Consider the following 23,444-nt stretch of genomic DNA (forward strand, 5'->3'; position numbering starts at 1 on the left):
CTTTTGCGACTCCTGTGTCCCCGTCCTGTCGGACTCCTGTGGGTGCAGCCTCTGCTCCTGTGGACTCTGACGCTGAGGACCCCTTGTAACTCCCTCTTTTTCACTAACCGCAAGTTTGCCTTTGCCAAGGCTTGTTGGTGGAATTCCTGCACCGACACCCATCTGCAGTCCTCCTTCCAGCATGGGACATCATGTGCATACATCAGGAACTCTTCTCCAGCTGCAGGGCTGCAGTGCTGACCTGCTCATCACCATCGACCAGCTCCTGCATCCACACCTGGGTGAGTAGTAGCTCCTACTCTTCCTGCACTCCACTGTGACTCTTGGATTTGGTCTCTCCTTGCTTTCCACAGGTCTTCGTTCTTCAGGAATCCACCACTGGTTTTTTTGCAGTCCTCTCTGGGTATGTTCTTTTTCCTCCTTTAGGGTGGTTTGGTGAAAATCCAGTGGTTTACTCCTGCATTCCTTGTTGCTGGGGTGTACTGTTACTTACATCTGTGATTTTCTAGTGCTCCCAGCTCCCCTCTACACATTTTACTTACCTAGGTGGGGGTACCTTGTTCGCAATCTATTTTTTGATTACTAGTCTATTTATTTAGTGTATTACTTACCTCCTAAGGGTGGGTTACATGTCTAGTATTTTGTGGTGATTTGTGCCAAAAATAAAGTATCTTTATTTTTTTATACAACTGAGTGTTTTCTTTCATGTGTATAAGTGCTGTGTGACTACAGTGGTATTGCATGAGCTTTGCACGTCTCCTAGATAAGCCTTGGCTGCTCATCCACAGCTACCTCTAGAGAGCCTGGCTTCTAGATAATGCCTACACTTCACTAAGAGGGGATACATGGACCTGGTATAAGGTGTAATTACTATAGGTACCCACCAAACACCAGGCCTGCTTCCTACAGTCAGCAAGGCCCACCATAGCAATATCACCTGGAACGTGAGGGGAACACACACTCCTGCCTGTTGATACTCTGTAAATTCATATCTCAAATGCCATTCTGCTCACATTGCCCTGCTGCAAGAGACCGACCTGCCATCAGTAGAGGCTACCAGGCTCCAATGCCGTTGGTGGGGCCAGTTATTTGCTACCACGTTCTCTTCATACGCCAGTGGGGTATTATTGTGGATTAGAACGGGGGACTCCTTTTGTCTCTGGACCCTGGCGGCCGTTAGTTATTTGTCAAGGGCTGACTTGATGACAGTCATATCCTCCTAGATCAGTTTATGCCCCTAACACTGAACAAGCTACATTTTTCAGCAATCTATCAATGAGGTCATGCAGGAATGGGCCACCATGGCTCATTGGAGGTGACTTCAATAGTGTTCTCAATATAACACTTGGCTGCTCTCCTCCTCTCTACCTCACACTATCCCCACCTTTAACGCCAGCATGTTACAAGACTGGCTCCAGCGCTGGCATTTGATTGACATCCGGCGCTTTTGCAATCCATATACAAGGGTGTACTCCTTCTTTTCCTCACCACATCATCTACATATTTGCATAGATAGAATAATTGGCACATCCACTTTACTTCCCACTTTCATTGATACAGACTATATAGGTCATACCCACTCAGATCACAACCCCCAATATCTACAACTTGCGTGGCACACATTACCACCTCCAATCTCAACCTGGCGCCTACAACCAACTATCTTAGAAGATCACCCATTGAGCACCTCTTTAGGCACAGCCATTACTGATTAGCCATACAGTGACCAACAAACGTATAGAATGGGATACATTTAAAGTCACAATACGGGGGCAGTGCTTAGGGACCCAATGGAGCATGCACTAGAAACTTCAGAGAGATTTCTAAAATCAAGCGCAAACTCCTAGATTATGAGAACCAAACCCTACGAAACACCACCTCCACTCGCTGCCTCACAGACACCCAACAGGAACACACTACCTTTATTGGCAAGACTAAGATGCCTGGATTATTCTGCACATTCAGCTTGCACACAGGTGGATCCCACTGACTTTGATCTCTTCTTTTCCACAATACCAAAGCTCCACAGCATGCCCAAACAATAGGCTGAGCTTAAATAGCCCATTACCTTATTTAAAATACAAGAAGTCCCTCGGCCCACGCAGAAATATATAAAACTATGCAGCCCTTCTAGAACTCCTCACCCCCCGTTTATTGACACTATATAAAGAAGCCATCTCAACCACCTGTCTCCCTGCGTCTCAATGCGAAAACCAGACAAAGATCCCTCTCTGCGGGGTCTTGCAGACCACTGGCTATCCTCAATATGGACTATAAAATCCTGGCAAAAATCCTTGCTGATTTGCCTAGCACCCCTGGTCCCCTCTCTGGTACCTCCCGACCAAAATGGGTTTATTCCAGCTAGGTACGCCTCATTGATTCGGAGACCTTTCCTTAGTGTTACAGCCAATTCCTGTCTGACCTGGCCTATCAAAGATTACATGGTTCTAGATCTCGAAGGCCTTCAATTCACTGGAATGTTCCCTCTTGTGTAGCACATTGTCACATTATGGCATTGATGCCCGGTTCATAAAGTTAATATGACTATTGTACACCCCAGACAGGACCCTTGATTTCATACCCGATTCTAATGCACAGAGGTATCAGAAAAGGTTGCCTACTGTCCCGCCCGCCCCTTCTTTTCGCATTGGCAACAGAGCCACTGGCCATTGCGCTTCATCAGCGGGCTGACCCTATGGGCATACCTCCAGGAGATGAAACCCATATTGTTTCCTTATATGCAGATAACTTACTACTATACCGTAGAAACATGCATGCTATCCCCGACACAATAGCTCCTAAATTAGAACAATACTAATCCCTCTCAGGTTTAAAGGTTAACTGGGCAAAATCATGTCTATTTCCCTTTCCACCTGACTCACCTGACCCGCAGTGCACCCTCAATGGGATACGGATCACACAGCAGCCACACACATTTCGTTGCCTAGATCTATGTATTTAGCACTCCTCTGCTGACCTAGTTGATGGCAATATCAAGCAAACAGTCACCTCATTCCGATCCCCAATAACATTGGCTGGACAGGTAGCCCGCCTGAAAATAGTGGTTCTACCCCACTTCCTCTTATTTCACCAACCTGCCTGTCTGAATTCAAGCAGAATTTATCTGCTCCTTTGACCGTCATGGAATTTATCTGACACAACTCTGGCTGCAGAGTTGTGCTGGTGAAACTACATTCCACTTTAAGTCAAGGGGGCCTCGCAGTACCCAAACCTAGAGCTATATTATCTTGCCTCCCAAATCCAATGGATAGCCAGATGGCTGACTTGCCGGCAGCAAGCAGATATGTCCAAGACCCTGCCGGCCTGGACTCTACCCACTGTCTCACACACACAAGCTCACATTCCAGAACCTTTGGTGCTCAATGTAGCTTACAGCTGCTATCGTCAGTACCTCCAACTCACACACTCCCAAGTCTCTTATGCCCCAGCGCTAGTGATAACACAGATCCACTAATTAGAAATTATTAATGAATGTTTAAGTAGTTTGAGTAATTAACGTAGAAAAGTAATGCGCACTTTTGAAACTGTGCCCTCGGAGAACAATGACCAAGATTCACAAAAGTACTAATAAAATGAATAACATGTATGAAATATAGAAACACGGATTGAATAATGTAGTAGTATGTCATATTGAGATATATAACGTATGTTTACCATTATATTGTAGAGCTAACTTAGCCGAAGTTGTGGCCTAGTTTTGCCAGCCCTTGTGCAGAAGTCGAATATTAATGCACAGTGTAGAAAAAGCTGATGTGCTGGACTGACCACTGACTGCTTATTGTTTAATAAAATCTGCTCCGCTAAAATCCTATGCGTGAACCATGAACAGGAGATGATGGAATAAAAGTTTGTATCTAAATCAGTGTAAGGCATACTGGATGTACTTTCCCAGGACTTGAACAATGGAGACACTGACTGGAGAAGTAGATGCAACATTTTCGATACCTGACGAGCTGGACGATGAGGACATCGTACAGTGAACCAATCGACATCCTGAGAACTGTGCAGTATTAGAGTTCATAGATTTGGAAAATTAAGATAATTGAACAGGGTCATAACTGGTGATTATTTGACCAATTAGGAATAGGGGGATAGTCTGGGTGACTTTTATATAATAACATGACAGAAGGGGAGATGTTAGGGATGTTAGGCGGATGTCCAGAGAGAGACTACGAGATCAAAGAGATTTTGCCATTGGGCTCATGCTCTTGAGAGCATGATGAGATGCTGATCGATTGATGACCTGAAGACGAAGACTGACTTTGTTGCTAATCCATATCGTGGATAGGTACCTGTGTCAATGTGACTGAATTACCTTTTGTGCCTTTTCTTTCTAGGTACCAACTGCGCTGTTTAAGAGTTTTCCGTTAGATAGATGTTTTTTTCCAAATTCATGTTCTAAATTGTTTTCGCATGAAGTCCCACATGCAGATGCTAATCTGGGTTAGGTGATGTCCCTACCTTTATGACATTGACAATTATAGAGACAATTGATAGACGAACTGTTTGGTGAACTTCGATATTCATGTTGACTTATTCATTCCAGATTCAATTATTGACTTATGCTGCTGCTTTAGAATATATTCTGATGAAAGTTATGATTGGATTGTGTTTTTGGCGCCTTCTAATGAATTAATATGGATTTGCTTTGAATAAAGTTTGAATTAACCCCATGACTTAGTATTCTAACTAATAGGGAAATAAAATTGATAAAAAGTATATTGAGTTGTGGTTCATGTCTGAACGTCATGGTATGATGTTATTAACTGCTGATAAATGTTATGCAAATGGTTATTGATTTGTGTGTTGATTATTGATGAACATTGGTTACACCGTAACTAGGATACTCAATGCAAATCAAAAGGTTCATCGACCTATACGCGTCCCCTTATAAGTTTAAGGACAGGGCTCGCAAGCAGTAGTGCTATTGGGCACATCTAGGAGAAACACCTACACTTGAACATGGCATAATGCCGGCTTACATGGGTTGGGCGACATATCACAAAGGTACTCTGATCCCGTTTGATACATTGATGACTGAAGAGGGCTTACCCTCTGGACAGTTTCTGCTGTACAACCCCATGCTCTCTTCCCTTAGAAACAGATGGGGTGACATATCACAGGAACTCCCAACACATCTTACAATCTGCTACTTCCACTTAATGGGCACAGGTCGACGTCTGGTGCGCTGGTTTGCTGACTTGCTACACAAACACACTTCTCCATCACTTTCAGCTCTTCGTCGACGCTGGGAAGCAGACCTCGCCCACCCCTGCACCGATAAAGAATGGGCAGCATTATTTGAACGTGAAAGCCCAGCTTATGTCTTGCAAAATGCCCGATTAAAACTCATCTGATTCTACATCATTCATACAGCGTACCTTACCCCGGCTAAAATCAGTCGCTATTTCCACAGCACAGATGCTGCTTGTCCTCACTCTCCTCCAACAGACTCGGACCTGTTACACATGTTGTGGGCCTGCCCGAATTTACACGCTTTCTGGGCTGGTGTCACATCTGACATTTCTCAATGTACTGACCGCCTAAACCTACACGCATGGGAGGGAAATATGCATACTAGGCCTTCTCAGCAGGTATTAAAAGGCAAGCCACCACTCGCTTCCTGGACTTAGGTTTCCTGACAGCTAATGGCTTTATTACCAGGAGATGGAAATCTTCCGATACTGAAAGCATGGATCACCTCCTTCCTCACATAGGCACAGACGGAGAGCGCTGCACAGAAAGGACAGTAAATATGGCTGAAGTATCGGAAATCTAGGTTATTTAGACATCTTATTCATGCTGTCTTCACTCTGTTTATTAATCATCTTAATACAGAGCTAACTTACTGACTAGTAGGGGAGGTGTGTGAAGTTGTCATTTTTGGTGAATTGTTGTGAAATTCTATATAAATTTTGCAAAATTGCACTGTTGGAGAGTAATATGATTTGGCGATATTTTGTGTGACTTTTTTTTTTTTACATGAACGTCACTCCATGTTAAAAACAACAAAAAAAAATAATAATAATAATAATCTTGCTAGATACTGCTGTGAGACTAAAGTAAAACATGGCCTTCAGCAAAACAGTTTCTGCAAGAACTGGTCTAAGGCAGGCAAAAAATACAAAAACTGCATAGTAAAAAATGCTGGCAAATTCTGCAAAACTGAAAATTTTGCAAGTATGTGAATTTTGGCACCATCAATGAAATTTCCCCTCCCTGTACGTTTTAGCCAGAGCCCTGTAATACGTTGGCCTTGTAGACGTACCACACGGCACCAAAAATGGTGTCCAGCTGCACATTAAGTTAGTTTTGTTATTGGCATATTTTGTCCACGGTGTACTATTATTGTGCCATTTGTTAACATATCTTTGGTGCTTGTATTAATTAGTAGTAGTTAAGTAATCTGTGGTAAATCATGGTACGCTTTATAATTTGAGTTGAAAATGTGTCCCGTTTTAATTTTCATATTTTTGCAAAACTAAATAATCTTTAAATTCATCTCTAGATTAGCAGCAATTGCACTCTTATATTTGGAGCAGGAAGACGCCTTCTGGTGTCTGGTTACAATAGTGGAGGTTTTCATGCCACGTGATTATTACACAAAGACTCTGCTGGGATCACAGGTATGATTTTTAACAACATTGCCAAGTCTTGACTATCTTGTGATTACAACATTTTATGCAGCGTTCCCTCGAACTGTGTTAAGCGTCACTTGTTGTGACTGCAAAGCTCTTCTGGAGCTCATTGTCAATGTTTTTATAATACTCCATATTGTCTACTGTCTATTTGTATCCGATATCCGAACTGGTGCCACATTTGAAAAGCTAATGCAATGTTTTATTGCTTCTTAATAGTATACTTTTTGCTATGGCTTTAGCCATTACATCAGCTTTTGAGTTATCCGTATACTTGGATGAAATTTACCACTGAAGACAAACAATGACCTAATACAAATCAGGTTCTCTTGTCATATAATCGGAACTGAAAACATTTGCTATCTAGCCCTCTGAATGTCTTGTATAGTGACTATAGTGCAAAGCAACCGTTCATTGACAGCACTGCATTGTATTTTATTAATGATAAAATGAAAATTTTAAAAGGTAAAAAAAATATTGCTTTTTGCAGTAGGAGGCGTCTAAACCAGGCTGTCTGGCCTTAGGTTTCCCAATGGCCTTAAGAAAAAAAAGGTTTATAATTGTTCAGTGTAACACAGTGAGTTAAAAGACAAATGTTTCAACTGGAAAAAAAAATGCATAATTGAAGTTGGATAAATTAACTTGGATTGAGCGTTAAGATAATATTGCTAATTGTTCAGAGTTTTTTTTTTTTTTTTTTTTTAACCATATACGTGTTATATCCACAAGTACTGTCTTGGAATACATTTGATATTATTATTATATATATTTTTATTTTTTTTTAAATCATTAACTAAACTGGGAGAAAGTACCATTATTTCTAATATAGATACCTTGAGCATCAGTGGCCCCTTGTTACAGCCAATTGAAAGGTGTCTAATGAGCACACATCTGTAAGCACAACTATGCTGTTTTTTAATAAACCTAAGATATCAATAAAGTCAGAAGATTTAATGATTGTAATAGATGTCCAGATTCCTAATATAATATATTAGGAAGCATTTGCAGTGCTACACGTCTTCCCCAACCTTTTATACATGATCTGCCTGAATTGTTTGCTAGTGAGATCATGTGTACTCCCCTTACCATTTGGACATATTGTATCAATCTTCTGTCCTCTTTCACTGTCAAACCTATCCCTCTCAACTGGGTTGTCATTGCTTTAGGATTATATAAGCGTTCTAAAAAATGTTGCACAGCCACAAAAGTGGTCAACTTGGCTCTTCTCTTGGTAAAACACACAATTACGTCCTGCTGGAAGTCTAAATTTCCATTTTCAGTAGCATCTGTTTAGCCCAAAAGAAGCAATAGTGTTATGAATCCATGTTGGCTGACTGGTGCAGATACGGAATTAATAATGAATAAAGCTGTCATTTTATTATTTACAAGGCAAACTTTTTGTGAAAACTTAAAGGTGTCTCCTCATTAGTTTTTTAGACTGAATGAATATGTGATTAAATACACATGGAAAATATTTGAGTTATGCCGTGGGGTTAACCTGAAATCCAGAGGCTGCCAGTCCTAAGAGTGCAGATAGTCAAGATAGATGTACTTGGTGGTGACTTGAAGCACAGCCTTGCTTGGTGTACCAACTATATCTGAAGCTCATATGGGGTCATAGTGGAGAGCAGCAACATGTCCAACATCTGACCACAAGTTGTGTCCCTACTGCATCTGAGATGTGAACTGCCCCTTGTAGCAGATATATAAGCAAGAATGAGAAGATAAATTGACATGGTGATTCAGATACTGTTATTTGATGAGTTTTAAAAGGATGCTATAGATGGGCCCTTCAAGCCTCTAGCAGCACATAATGTAGGATCGATTACCTTAGGTTCTGAAGATCTCGTCTCAACTTGCAGTGATCATCTGAACAGCTCATCCCTCCATACCTTTTATGCATAATACTTTCATCAGAGATGGCTACTCAGTGAAGGAGGGTCCCTTTTTCTGATACTCTTGGTTGTATTGCTCACAAACTCGCTGACCCAAATGGCAAATGTTGTAACCACTTTCTGTAGTATTAGAAGGAGAGATGCAAAGTATTGAGTCTGCATAGTTGTATTTCCATTGTCACCCACTACTAATGTCACTGCCCTGAGCTGTTCTAATATGACTGATCTGATCTACAGTGGAATGCACTAGGCCCAATGCTCTGCATGTAACACTTGTGTGACAAACGCACACCGAAAATGCAGCCAGCTGCCCAGACATAATTAAGTTTGCTTCGTGCTAACATCATGGTGAGTCAAATCTAAAAGCTGCAGTCACTGAATAGAAAAGTAACTGTCTCAAGTGCACTGCACCAGGGATGCAAATCCCGCAGAGCAGGGTCCTTTCCTATAAGGATAGCCCATGTCAGGTTTACAAGCTAGTTCTCCGGACTTTCTCAGGAATCCTAGAACATTGGTGTTATTAGTGGCATATCTAGCCACTAATAATGCAAATCCCTATTGTCAGCGTAAATAATATGAAAGCTTTGTTAGCCTATTGGGCATCAAAATGTTTGTGCACTGTACACTTTAAGACATTTCTCGTTCCTTATTTTCATGCAACTCTTGAGCATCTTTAATTTTCTTAAGTTACGGTGCTTGATTTAATTTCTTCCCTATTGTAGTGTTAAATTTCCCTGAATGCCACTCTTTGACAGGCAAAAGGAATAGACCCATTAGGCCTTCCTGTGGGCTCAAAATCGCCAGTTAAAAAATGTGTGCAAAATGACAATTGCATGGTTGCTTCCTAGCTGAGCGACTCAGCACTCTAAAGTGTATAAAATGAGTTTGGCAAGATCACCTAATATTGATGTAATGAAGTATGATTAATTATTCTGTACATGGTAATTTAATCATCAGTCTTATATCGGTCTTAGTGACGTGGCTTATGTAAAGCTATATCTGATAGAGACTTCTAGTTGCAGATTCCTTACCTTAGAATTTCCCCCAGGCGTCAGAATGGATCCGGAGACTTTTTTCCGAGTAGTACTGCTGTGTGCCATCAGGTGGCGTCAGTCGACTCCGCGTGCGTTGTGGTCACCGTGGTGACGTCACGGTCATATATAGGCGCAACTCCAGTGCACTGCCTTCAGTTCATTTTTTTCCGGGCCAGCCTACACGCAGATCCGGAGAAGAGATACACCTAGTCATTGTTTTTCTAACTGCAACACTTTTGTCGAATTCTTTTTGACAAGTTTTGAATGAGTAGAGGGCTGTCCCGGAAGACCAGTCTTAAACCCTGCGCTTCCTGTCAACTAATGATGCCGGGGACGGATCCGGATCTTGTATGTCTTTGGTGTCTGGAGCATAACCATGACCCAAAGCCGTGCTCGGAGTGTCGGGCCGTGAACCCGAAGGCTTTGAGGCAGTGGCCACTAAAGCTCATGGTAGCCTAGCGATCGACTCCGTATCGCTCCGGGTCTCGCTCGAGAGGAAGTTCACGAGATCACTCGCGGAGTCATAACCATGCCTCCTCGTCCCTTTCCAAGTCTTCTGGACGCTTGGATCACAAGAAGAAGCAGTCAAAGAAGTGCAAATGTTCTTCGACCTCGCCCCGTCGCTCAGATGATGCGACACAGGAAGAGTGTTGATGCTCGAGGCCTCTGTATTCTGAGCCTGCATCGGAGTCTTCTCCGCACCTCTCCGACTTTCCTGGAGCCGAGCCACCCCTGCCCGGATGAAAGAGTTCTATGAGGCCATGTGCCTCATCTTTGGGCAGACCAACCCGTCATCGACGCCTTTGGGTCTAGGAGGGTCGATGAGGTCCCCCTCTGGTTCCGTGCCAGCCGTTTTGACCTCTGCTCCGGGGGCACCTCCGGATCCGCACTTGGATCCTTACCGACACCAGTAGTGCCAACGCCACCTTCCCAGGCGTCAGGACAGATGTCAATGCCTCTGACATTGGTTGGGCCTACAAGCTACGTCGATCCTACACTCCACTCCGATGAGCCAGAATGACGTCACTCAACGTTGATTCCGTTTTCATGAGCTCTACTGGGCCCATGGCGGATCCTGACCTTTCTTTCTTTCTATGGTATGGATATGGGGATAGTTTAGAGGGGTCGCTAGACCCTTTAGAATACCAGTTTGACCCTGACATGGACTGGATTCAGGATTTGGGCGATGCTAGCGGACTAGATACCTCTCTTGATGCTGGCATGCTTTCTCCCCCTACCATGGCTATGGAGAAGGAAACTTCATGCTCCTTGGTGGTGAGAAGGGCAACTGAGGTCTTGGTCCTCGAGCTTCCTTCTGTGGAGGTCAAGACTAACCTCCTGACCGAGGTGCTTCAGCCTGGGGCTTCCACTTCTGAACCCCTCCTACCCTTTAATGAAGCCCTTAAAGGCGTTCTACTGCATACCTGGTTCACAGCCTGCACAGGGGCTTCTGTGAATAGGACAGTTGCCAGCCACCATCGGCCTACGCAGACTGACCCAAAATTCCTGACCCAACATCCTATGCCTTAGAGCCTTCCTCTTCTTCTGGAGCGTTCCCCTCCACTCCCCTGGATAGGGAATCAAAAAGACTGGATAACTTTGGGAAGAAATTACTTTCTTCTGCCAGTCTGGCGTTGCGCAACGTGACCACCACATGCTTTTTGAGCCGATACTGCCATACTCGCTGGTCGTGCAGGTGCTGCCTCAAGTCCTGGAGGAGGCCCAGGCGTTTTTCTCCAAAGCTGTTACTGATGAGCGATATGCAACAGAGTTCTTAATTTGTTGTGGGCAGGAACAACCAACTTGCTAGGTAGATCAGGTTGCATGGATGGTGGCCTTGCTGCACCACGCCTGGTTGAGGACATCTGACTTTTCAGGAGATGTCCAGCAATCTCTAATGGGCATGCCCTTTGATGGCACCCATCTCTTCAGTGACAAAGCGGACTCCGCGCTAGAGCGCTTTAAGGACTCCCATTCTACTGCTCGGTCCCTTGGCCTCGTAGCTGCTCCTTACCCCACACAGTCTGCTTTTTGCCCCTTTTGTGGCTATGGAAGGGGCACCCAGCTGCGTCCATTTCCACCCGGACACTGACCCGTGCATGCTTCACAGTCTCTGTGTGGACACAGACCCCACGTGCTTGAGGATCAGAGAGCCAGTGGTCCACCCATTCCACCACATCAAACCTTCATAGTCCACTAGAACATCCTAGACCAGTTGGCAGCAGGACCTACCATCACCTGCCCCACTGGGAATCCATCACCACAGATAGTTGGGTGTTGCAAATTGTCCAAAGGGGCTACTCCCTCCCCTTGGAGACTTCCGCTCCGGCCATGCCACAACCATACAATCATCTGTCGGAGGATCATTGGCACTTCTCTCTAAGGAAGTCACAGCTTTCTTGGCCAAGAGAGCCATAGAGATGGTCCCTGTGAAAGAAGTAGGTCGTGGTTGTTATTCCCGCTACTTTCTGGAGCCCAAAAAGGACAAGGGCCTTCGTCCTATCGTAGATCTCCGGTCCCTCTATTCCTCAATAAGGAGAAGTTAAAAATGCTAAGTCTAGCTCAGGTCCTGTGTGCCTTGGCCCCTAGAGACTAGATGGTAGTGTTGGACTTGCAGGATGCCTCTTTCCACATTCCTGTCCGGCCGCCCCACAGGCGTTATTTGAGATTCGTGGTGTGTCATGAGCAGTTTCAGTTCACCGTTCTCTCCTTTGGCCTTACCAGCGCCCCTCTGGTGTTCAAAAAGGTGCTGGTAGTGGTTGTAGCTCATCTGCGCAGGTAAGGGGTTTCAGTCTTCCCATACCATGACGAATGGCTATTGAAGGCAAACTCGCCCCAGGCTGTCGTCCCCCATCTCCAGACTACGGTGAACCTCCTGCATATGCTGGGGTTCACTATAAACATTCTGAATTTCATTTCATTGGAGCTGTTTTGGACACAGTGCAGTTTCGGGCTTATCCTCCCTAAAGGCGAGTCCAGGATATTCGGGCTATGATTCCGATGTTTCAGCCTCTATCCTGGATTTTGGTGAGTGACTGAGGCTGTTGGGCCTCATGACCGCCTGCATCCTGCTGGTCAAACATGACAGATGGCATATGTGGGCTCTGCAGTGGGACCTTACGTTCCAGTTGGCGCAGCATCAGGGGTACCTCTCCAACAGGTCCAGATCTCTGAGGGGACTGCTCTAGCTCTGCAGTGGTGGCTGTCAATATTAGATTGGGTCAGCGTCCGATCTTTCTCCCTTCCCAGACCAAATCTCACAGTAGTGACAGATGCGTTGCTCCTGGGATGGGGCGGCCACATGGGTGAGGTGGAGATCAGAGTCCTCTGGTCTCTGGCAGAGTCCAGGCTCCACATCAAAATTTCGGAGCTCTGGGCAACCCGACTTGCATTGAAAGCATTCCTTCCCTCTCTGAAAGGGAAAGTGGTGCAGGTGTTCACCAACAACACCACTGCCATGTGGTACTACAGCTAGCATGGCGGAGTGGGGTTGTGGACCCTCTGTCATGGCTGGAACACCAGGGCATTTCCCTGATAGTTCAACATCTGAAGTCTCCATCTTGAGGTGGCGCAAGGTCTCTTTCAGCAGTGGTGAGAGCCTTGGTTAGATCTGTCCACCTCTGTAGAGAACGAGCAATGTCAGCTGTTATGCGCGTTGGAGTTTCCAAGGCGGCACTCGCTTGGCGACACTTATCATCTCAAGTGGATCTCAGGCCTCCTTTACACCCTCGTTCCAATACCACTTCTGCCCAGAGTTCTGAAGAAGATCAGGTAAGACCGGGCCCAAGTAATCCTGGTGGCTCCGTACTAGGCACGAAGAGTCTAGAATCTCGAGCTTTTTGGCATGGCCATCTATCGTCCGATCAAACTGCCCCAGCGGGAGGATCTTCTGTCGCAGCAGCATGGGAAGGTCCTTAACCTGAATCTATCCAGTCTCCGCATCCTTGCATAGAGATTGAGTGGGGGAAGTTGACAGCTTTTGACCTTCTGCCCGATGTCTGTGATGTTGGTGTGGCAGCCAGGCGTCCCTCCACCCAAACGGTATACGCCTGTCGTTGGACAAAGTTGTGGCATGGTGTATCAACAAATCTGTTGATCCCCTTTCTGCACCTCTCTTGGAGGTTCTCCTGTTCATTCTCTCTCTTGCCCAGCAGGGCTCTACTCTGGGCACCCTCGAGTGTTTTGTCTGCCATCTCTGCCTTTTTAAGACTGCCAGACCAACCTTCTCTGTTCATATCTCCCATTGTTGGGAGGTGTAGGCGGGCGTCGCTCGCCTCGCCTACGAACAGGCAGAACTGGCGTGTAGACAACGCCTTCCCCGATCTCCGCCCACGTCGTCAGGGAGACGCGTGGGGGCGGAGACGGCAATCGGCACCCGATTTCCGGGTTGCCAGCCCTTTAAAGATGGACGGCGCCGCGAGAGAGGCGCGCGCGGCGGAACCAGAGCAGAGGGAATCCCTGGGAGACCCCAGCCAAGGTGAACAGGAACCGAGAGCAGATTCCAGCCCAGCGGAAACGGCTGGAATACCGAGCACCGGAGGACACGAAGTAGCCTGCCACGGCCCAGGAGGGTCGTGGCTCAACAAGGTACGGGCCCTCTTTAAGGGCACTCAGACTAAGGGGAACGAAGGGAAGGGGGAGAGGGAAGGCGGGGAAGGAAGGGAAGGGGGGAGGGAAAGGAAGGACCCCCAGGAATCCTCCCACTCACTCTTAAGATAAAAGGGAACAAACCCTCCCTCCTCCACAAAAACCTTAGTTGCGTGCACTGAAGAAATTACCTCCCCGAATTATTAGAATTGTAAAAAAAAAACCTCCCTCACAACCGCCCCTCTCCCCTCACTACGCACAGAGACCCAAAACCCCAAGGTATATCGTCCCACTTACCTGCTGTATCCTCTCTTGTTCTTCCGAGGAAAAACGCAGAACAAAGGAAGGACCTCCGAATCTCGCCACCTGAAAGAGAAGAAGATTAAAACACCCTGAGGACCCGGGCCTTTCCCAGAATAGGAAAGGAAAAACAAGGAGAAGGAAAAGGACACTATCCTGTTTGTATTTACCCTCTTATAAGAACCTGAAAATAAACAAGAGAAGTCCCTGAAAAGGAAAGGGGTTAAAAATCTGCGTCCGTCTGCTCTGTATCCCCGACCATCGCCCTACTTCCCTCACAGGAGGTTTCTTAAACAACTCACCTACATGTTCCATCCTATCCTGTTCATAATTCTCTAGTGGGATTTGAACTTGTTTCTCACATATCTCATGTGTGCTGCTTTCAAGCCACTCCACAACTGTCCCCTGCAGCGCTTAACTCTTAAAACTGCCTTTTGGATTGCCATCACTTCTGCTCGCAGAGTGAGTAAGCTCCAGGCTCTCTCTCTTCGAAGCCATCTTTTCTAGTTGTCCATCCTAACAAAGTGGTGCTTTGTACCAGGGCTTACTTCCTTCCCTCAGTGGTGACACTTTTTAGCATAGGCCAATAGATCACCTTGCCTACATTTTACACACACCCACATCCCCATCATGATTAAGAGACTCCACCTCATAGATCCAAAAAGCACGTTGGCGTTGTACCTCAATCATACCAAAGATTTCTGGGTGGACAAACACTTCTTTGTGGGTTATGTGGGTGCGAAGAAAGGAAGGGCGGTGCAGAGGAGGGACCATCTTGTGATGGGTTGTCCTCTGCCTCAAGATGTGCTACGTTTTAGTGAAAAAGCAACCCCTCGAGGATTTGCGTGCTCATTCCACCAGAGCAACTGCTGCTACCACAGCGTTAGGAGTCCCAGTCTTGGACATCGGCCAGGCAACGACATGGGCATCCCTGCACATGTTCACTAAACATTACTGCCTGGATAGTCGGGTCCGCAGAGACAGCTACTTCGGCCCTTCGGTCCTGCAGGACTTTTTGGTGTGATCTTAGTTCGCAGCCCACCACTGGGGATGGTATTGCTCGAGTATCTATTCGAAGGTAAGGACTCTGCAACTAGAAGGATCTATCAGATGAACAAGTTACTTGCCTTTCGTAATGACGTATCTGGTAGAGACATAATCTAGTTGCAGATTCCTTACCGACCCGCCCATCCTTCCCGCTCTGCAAACTGATTTCTAGGTACAGTGTCTTCCTTATAAGGTTCCTAGTTATGGCGTACCATTCTCGGTGTAGTGTTCTTATGGCTCTGCGCTACTTGTGTGGAAAGTCATGAAAAGAAACTGACGTCAGCGCACCGGGGTGGCACCTATACATGACTGCGTCATCATCACAGTGACGATGATGCCAACAACGCACGTGGAGTCGACCCACGCCACCTGAAAAGTCTCTGGAACAAGTCTAACACCTGGGGAAAAGTCTAAGGCAAGGAATCTGCAACTAGAATATGTCTCTACCAGATACATCATTACCAAAAGTAATTAACTTGTTCTTTTAAACTGTTCATAATACATGACTACTGTGTTTCATAAACAATTATGTGAGAATATTTAAAGAGTAAATGGGGAGATCTTTAAACAGTGAGGATCTCCACTAGGAGTAGGATGACGTCCTGTTACATACAGTGATTACAGACTAGTTTGTAATGCTGTGGACTGAATGGCTGCCTCTTTCTTGGTCTGGGGCTTATGTTCAGGGCAGATTGGATGGAGGCAAGTCAGATGGGCATTGTGATGTGGTGATATGGTCTAATTGTTGTAATTTATGTTAGTGAAGGCTAAATCTCCTGCAGTGCATTAGCTGTAAAGTGAAAGCCCTGAACTAGAGCATGGAATCTTCTGTGACAGGGAAACTACTGGAAACTCTAGATTAGAGTTAGCCCTTGTCTGAAATGTCTGACATTAACCCCTATTCTCTAAAATGCATGTATCAAGAAATAAACAGCTAGTTTCTGCAGACATTATAGATCATACGAGAGTTAACATATTCCTGTTGTTAACGTAACTTAGTTTGGAAATAGGCAATCCCTGTAGCCTTTTTGGATTAAAATGTTCCTTCCTATAACACTTGCATGTAAAACAGCGCTTTCAATATGCAGAAGTTACCAGTCTTGATCTGGTATACAGCAAAGGCACCCTGTCCTCCTCTATATAATTTCATTATTTATGTATATGTATTTATATGGTAGTTCTATTGCTCAAACCTAGCCAAAAGGCAGCAGACTTCTGTACTTCGTCAAAGACGAGCATAAATTCAATGAGTAAGCTGGGTTGAGGATGGTTAATGCATTGTGATATAGTGTTCTTGTAAGAGGTGAGCCTTAAAATCTTTATGTATGTACCTACCCTTCCTTTGACACATAAAGTGATGAAAAATGTTCAATTACATACTAAAGTATCAATAACTCCAGCAGCTAAGTTTACTCCTTTATGCCTGTGCTTTGTGGATATGTATGTATGTAGGTGGTTCTCAAGTTATGTTATTTAAATCTTCTAAAAAGCATCACCCACCCTACAAGGGCATCTTGGCACTTGAGTCAGAGTGAGCCATGAATTAGCAAAGGAAAGTTTCCTTAGTATTTGTTAGCGAAGTGTGATGTTGTACTGCGGTCCAAAGTCTAAATTCTGGGTCACAAGCAAGCAGGTTTTGCCCATATGTTCTCAAATTATAGATGCATTTCATATGATCACGTGGCTACTGTACAGATTTGTAACCACCAACTGTTTCCATTTGTGTCAAAGGGGCTATGGTAGTGTGAGTTTGTAAAACAGCAATATACATACCAACATGCTCCTTAAGGATCGCTGTATCCATTCAGGTTAACTGGAGAATGTCATATGGAACCTGCAATTGCATATATTTTTATGTCAAAATTGTGTTGTTAAATACACCATTTCTCCTTATTTTTTAACATGTTCTCCAACTATTGACTACTCAACCCCAACCTCTATGTATCCTCCTAGAAGAAGTTGGCTACACAGGTTTGCTTGCTCACCTAAACATATTTGAGGTAGAGGTTTACTTTACTACTTTCAAAGTTTCCAACCACCACCGCTTCTTAACAGTGCAAGCTTTTGTGCAGTGATATATCTGAAAGGTTCTAACTTCTGCATCAGTAAAGATAGTGGATTTATAGTTCCAACCCAGTCCCTGATGCCTCTTCCTGACTAGGAGTATAAACTCAGACTCCATCCAAGATAAGGGTAATGGTCTGCCTCCTTCAAATAAATGTGTTTTCTACCCCCCCCCCGTCATTCATTTGCTGTTTGATGGTGTTGGGTCCAGTCCTCCCCCCACTCTTTTTTTTTTTTTTTTTAATAGACATCCTCTATGAATCAGACTTATATGATACATTGTCCTTGGATAACACTACTCCCTCTCTGATCAGTTGTCTGTCATCATCTTTTATGCCAAACTGTCTCACTTCTGTCAATCTATGAATGACTCTGAGATGCCAGGTACTGAAAATTGAAATCTGTTTACATCCTCCTCTTATCTCCACCGTTGGCTCGACAATTACTTTTCCATATGCTGCCCTAGCTGACCAATGAATATTGTCAACTGCCAAATATTCCTGTGCACACTCTAATTAGAGCTCATTCAGTTCTCTCTGCCGGCTTGATTTCAGATTTATACTCTTCCTATCTGCCTTTACAATGTTTCTCGAAACATACTTCCAAAACTGTTAATCCTTTCTGTGTGACTTACTGTCCTAATGAATTTGTACTGTGTGGTCATTAAAAATATGTTCTGTTTTAGATTATCCAAATCCTTTAGATAATCTATGAATCATGATGCATGGGTGCTTTATTTATCCATATATAAAACGGATTTCTTAGAAATCCCAACTCTGTGATGGCTTTATAGCTCTCACCTTTCAAAATGTCTAGATATCCTTCAATTAACCCGCCCTTTGCTATAGTTCATGTTTGCCTTTGATTTCATATTCTTTCTCATTTGTGTGCAGGAACTGCATTTATTATTAGTTAATATGTGAATGTATTAGGCATATGCTTACTCTTTCCTCTTGTCCTTTAGGTTGACCAACGCGTATTCAAGGATCTCATGAGTGAGAAACTTCCTCGGCTTCATGCTCACCTGGAGCTTTACAAAGTTGACTTCTCACTCATCACTTTCAACTGGTTTCTGGTAGTCTTTGCAGACAGTGTTATCAGTGACATTTTCATTAAAATATGGGACTCATTCCTCTATGAGGGATCCAAGGTTTGTTGCTTGAAATGTAAGAATATGTGAAACCTTTTCAGGATATATTTCTGGGTTTACAAAACAATTAAGCGCTCCGAGTGCATTGTTACAATCAAAAACCAAGATTAAATGTTTTGTGATCTGTTTGGGAAAAATAAGCAATACATGATCTTTGCTATTTTCACTTCAAGATGTCACCTTGTTACAATCAAATTTCCTACTCCAAATAATGAGTCTTCAGAGAGAAAAGGAACTAATTTTGTGTGCTGACCTAATTTATGTTTGGACAATTCTCCTTGCATAGGCATGGAATCCATAAATTGTTGCTTCCCAACATTACACAGTGCTGCATCGGAAAGCACAGTAGAACTTAGGAAAGAAGATGTTTTCTTCCAACAGCCTGGTATTTTGGTCCATAAATACTGCATGTCTTTTGTACCTCTATTCACACGCTCTGTGTGATACGGTTGCACAAATGCTGCCAACGGTTCCGGAGGAGGGTCAGACTGTACTCTCCCTGCCTGTTGTCAACAGGAGAGACGCAGGTAAGTTCACAATCTAATGTGGAGTGGAAACCACAAAAAACTGGCAGAGCAGTTTAATCAACAGTGGTCTTATGGCGCCACTCCTGTTCAGGACAACTGGCTTTTGAAGGGCTATCCAAGTATCCCTTATGGACATGCTGTTTGATGGCTCCCGCGTCTTCGGAGGCAAGGCGGATTCAGTGCTTTAGTGATTTAAGAATAGCAGGGCTACAGCCAAGTCCTAAGACCGTTTCATGGCCCCTTGCCACCCCCAATCCACCTTTCACTAATTTTGTGGCCACAGAAGGGGTTTCCAACAGTGTCTGTACAGTCCGAGCCACCACCCAAGCCTCCCAGCCTCTGCATACTCGGGATGTGGTACCCACAGGCTCCGTGGTTCGGATTGCCAGCGGTCAGGCCAGTCCACCACCCACCAGCAGCCTTAGCCTTCAAATTCTTATAGTATGCCCTCTTACCACCATGGGCTCCCAGTTGGGGGGCAGGATCCACCATCACCTGCCCCATTGGCGGTCTATAACATTGGACTGGTGGGCTTTGCAGATTGTCTGAAGGGGCCCCTCACCCCATGCCACCAACTTATTACAGAGGACCATCTCTCTTCTTTGCCAGGAAGTGACAGCTCTCTTGGCCAAGGGAGGCACTGAGAGTGTGCCAACAGCAGAAGTGGGACGTTGTTGCTATTCCTGCTACGTTCTGTTCCCCAAAGGTGCAGAGGACTTTGTTCTATTCTAGACCTGTGCCCTCTTAACTCCTACTTCAAGAAGGAGAAATTCAAAATGCGCATGCTTTCTCAGGTACGGTCTGCCCTTGACCCGGGAGACTGGATGGTAGCAATGAACTTGCAAGATGCATACTTTCACATTCTGTCTGCCTACCAACGTTACTTGCAGTTCACTGTAGGCCACGAGCATTTTCAATTCACTGTGCTCCCCTTTAGCCTTAACAAGCGACCCTTGGGTGTTCACCAAGGTGATGGTGGTGGTTGTAGCTCATGTGTGGAGATCAGGGATACCAGTTTTTCTCTATTTCAATGACTGGCAGTTGAAGGTAGGCTCTCCCATGCTGTCGTCTCTGACATCCAGACTGCCGCAGGGGTTCACTATAAACGTGCTGAAGTTACATCTAACTTTCTCCCAGACACCCCCTTTCATCGGAGCAGTTATGGGCCTGGTGCAGTTTCATGCTAATCCTCCCAAATGGTGAGACCACGGTATTCACGCTTCGATACTGATGTTTCAACCTCCATCCTAGATTTCATTGGGACTGACTCTGAGCCTCATTGTGACACATGCCCATGAGCATATGAGGGCTGTGCAGTGGGACTTGAAGCTCTAGTGGATGAACATCAGTGGAATCTTTCTGGCATTGTCCAGACCGCAGAGGGAACTTCAAAAGATCTGCAGTGGTGGCGAAACGTGATTTTGCTCAGCTTTTCCCATCACAGATCTGACCATAGTGACAGAAGCATCACTCCTGGGCTTGGGCGGCCATCTGGGAGAGGTGGAGATCAGAGGTCTCTGGGAAAAATCCGGACTCCACATTAACCTGTTGGGGCGCTGAGCAATCAGATTGGCATTGAAAGCCTTTCTACCCCCCCATTAAGGAAAAGCTACTGCAGGTGTTCACAACACCACCACCACCATGTGATACTACACCAACCAGGGGAAAGACGGTTCATGGACTCTTTGTCAAGCGGCCCTGTGTCTCTGGACATGGCTAGAACTTCAGGGCATATCCCTGGTGATTAAACACCTGGCGGGCTTTCTGAACGCCAGGGCAGATAGACTCAGCCGAAGATGCCTAGTGGATCACAAATGGCACCTCCACCAGGAGGTAGCACAAAGTTTGTTTCAGCAGTGGAGAGAGCCTTGGTTAGAAGTGTGCCACCGCTGAGAACGTGCCGTGTTTGCAGTTTTTCACTTTAGAGTTTCCAAGACGGATCTCGCTCCGAGATGCTTTTCATCTTGAGTGGAGCTCAGGCTTCCTGTACGCCTTTCCACCCATGCCACTCTTGCCCAGTATTCTCAAAAGATCAGAAATGATAAGACCCAAGTTATTTTTGTGTCTCTGGACTGGGCACGGAGAGTTTGGTGTCCCGAGCCGTTAAGCATGGCTATCGGTCCTCTGATCAGGCTGTGTGACCGGGAGGATCTTCTGTCACAGCAGCAGGGAATGGTCCTCAACCCAAACTTGTCAACTTTTCACCTTCTTGCATGGAGATTGAGTGGCAACAGTTGACAGCATTAGACCTTCTCCCAAAGTCTGTAATGTTATCCTGGCACCCAGGTGCCCCTCCACCAAGACGGTATACACCTGCTGTTGGGGAAAATCTGTGGCATGGTGTACAGGCCAAAAACTTGATCCTCCTTTCTGCTCCCCTTTCTCCAAATCCTACTCGTTGTGTTTTCTCTTGCTCAGCAGGACTCTTACTTGAGCGCCTTAAAGTGCTATCTTTCTTTCATCTCCGCTTTCCTGCGGTTGCCTGATCAACCATCCCTCTTCAAATCACCTGATTTAAATAGGTTCTTGAAAGGTCTCCAACATATGTTTCCACCTTCACCATGCCTCAATGGGACCTCAATACTGTTCTTATTAATCTGATGTGCACCCCCATTAAACCACTTAATTACTGCCTTCCTTGACCCAGTAATATTTGCCCGGAGGGTCAGGAAGCTTCAGGTCTTGTCATCCAAGCCTCCTTATTTGACAAGCAAATCTCATGATGGATTGTATTCTATATAAAGATCTGCAACCCATTGGCTAAGAAGCAATCCCCTGAAGGCTTGCGTGCTCATTCCCCCATTTTAAAGGTGCAACCTCTGTGTTAGCACTCAGAGTTCCTGTCCTGGGCATCTGCCAGGTAGCAAAGTGAGCTTCTTTGCACAAGTTCACAAAACAATACTGCCTGGACATTAGGGTCCGTCAGGACGGGCTTTTTACCTGTTTGGTCCAGCAGGACTTCCTCCTATGAAATTAGTCAACAGACCCACCTTGGGGAAAGGTCTTGCTTGAGTATGTATTCTAAGGTAAGAAATCAGCAGCTAGAAGTCTCTATCAGATGACCAAGTTACTTACCTTCGGTAATGCCTTATCTAGTAAAAACTTGCCACAGGTTCATTATCGACCCACTCATCTCCCCACTCTGTGACCAGATTTCTAGAATCAGGGCTGTTCCTCTAGTTTTCCAGGTCAGTGTTCTTCATGGCTCTGCGCTCCTGGCATGGAAAGTCACAAAAATAAAGTGATGGCACCTTTATAGGCACTGTGCACTTCACTTTCAGTGCACAGTGCCAATACAGGTGCCATCCAACAGACAACGCCACACAGAGGTGAACAATGCCACCTAAAGGCGTGCAGGGGTACTGCTGATGAAAAAGTTTCCTAATCCAGTCAGACACCTAGAGATAATTCTATGGTAAGGCATCTGCAGCTAGCTAGTCTCTACCAGATAAGGTGTTACCGAAGTTAGGTAACTTGTTTGATAATGCTAATTGCGGTGGATACTGTAGCTAACTGCAGATTCCTCAGCATTTACCATCCCCCTCATTCTGTAAACTGAACTTCTAGGTATAATAATGTTCTAAGCTAAATTGTGGGCATTTTCGTGTTTTTTAAACTGTTTGGTCGCGTTGTGTGGAAGGGCACAGAAAGCTTCGTAGTTAACTGGTGTCTGTGCGCAGGGGTGGCACCTATACACTGCACTGCACTGTGCTGTTTCAGTAGGCAGGGCAAAGCTACTACAGAGTCTGATGGCACAACTATATTGGCGAATGGGAGCATTTGCTGGAAAAGATTCCGGGCCCATTCTGGCACACGAGAGGAATTAAAAATCTGGGGAATCTAAAGGAGTATCCACCAGAAAGTACATTACAGAAGGTAAGTAAGTTGTTTGTCCCCAGGAGAGACTTGGTGCTATCCCTTTCAGGAACAGTATTCTCCAACCACTAGAGACCGAGTATAGCCCGCATGATCCTGCTGGCGAGGGTCAGGAAATCACGGATGCTGGATATAGCTAGTAATTAATTTCTCGTTTGGCTTTTTGAAGTCCAACAGGTTTCTTCAATCACAAATCTAGTACAGCAAGTTTTTTTCAGCGTCTTCCAAAGTCTGAACTGCTATGTAAGCCAACTGAATGATTAGAACTTTAAGACCTTAATGTATCTAATTCCTGTAGATGGACA

At 45.1% G+C, this 23,444-nt stretch overlaps 1 protein-coding gene across 2 annotated transcripts in view; it reads left to right on the forward strand.

The window, feature by feature from the left end:
• The window catches only part of TBC1D2B (TBC1 domain family member 2B), a 209,674-nt gene that overhangs the window by 143,711 nt on the left and 42,519 nt on the right, over positions 1-23,444 (forward strand). For both annotated transcript variants that reach the window (XM_069222055.1, XM_069222056.1), the window contains 2 exons: positions 6,530-6,647; positions 18,551-18,736. In XM_069222055.1, the coding sequence (XP_069078156.1) occupies positions 6,530-6,647; positions 18,551-18,736 (304 nt within the window). The remainder of the gene's footprint in view (positions 1-6,529; positions 6,648-18,550; positions 18,737-23,444) is intronic.

Source organism: Pleurodeles waltl, chromosome 3_1, assembly GCF_031143425.1.
Source record: "Pleurodeles waltl isolate 20211129_DDA chromosome 3_1, aPleWal1.hap1.20221129, whole genome shotgun sequence".
NCBI lineage: Eukaryota > Metazoa > Chordata > Amphibia > Caudata > Salamandridae > Pleurodeles > Pleurodeles waltl.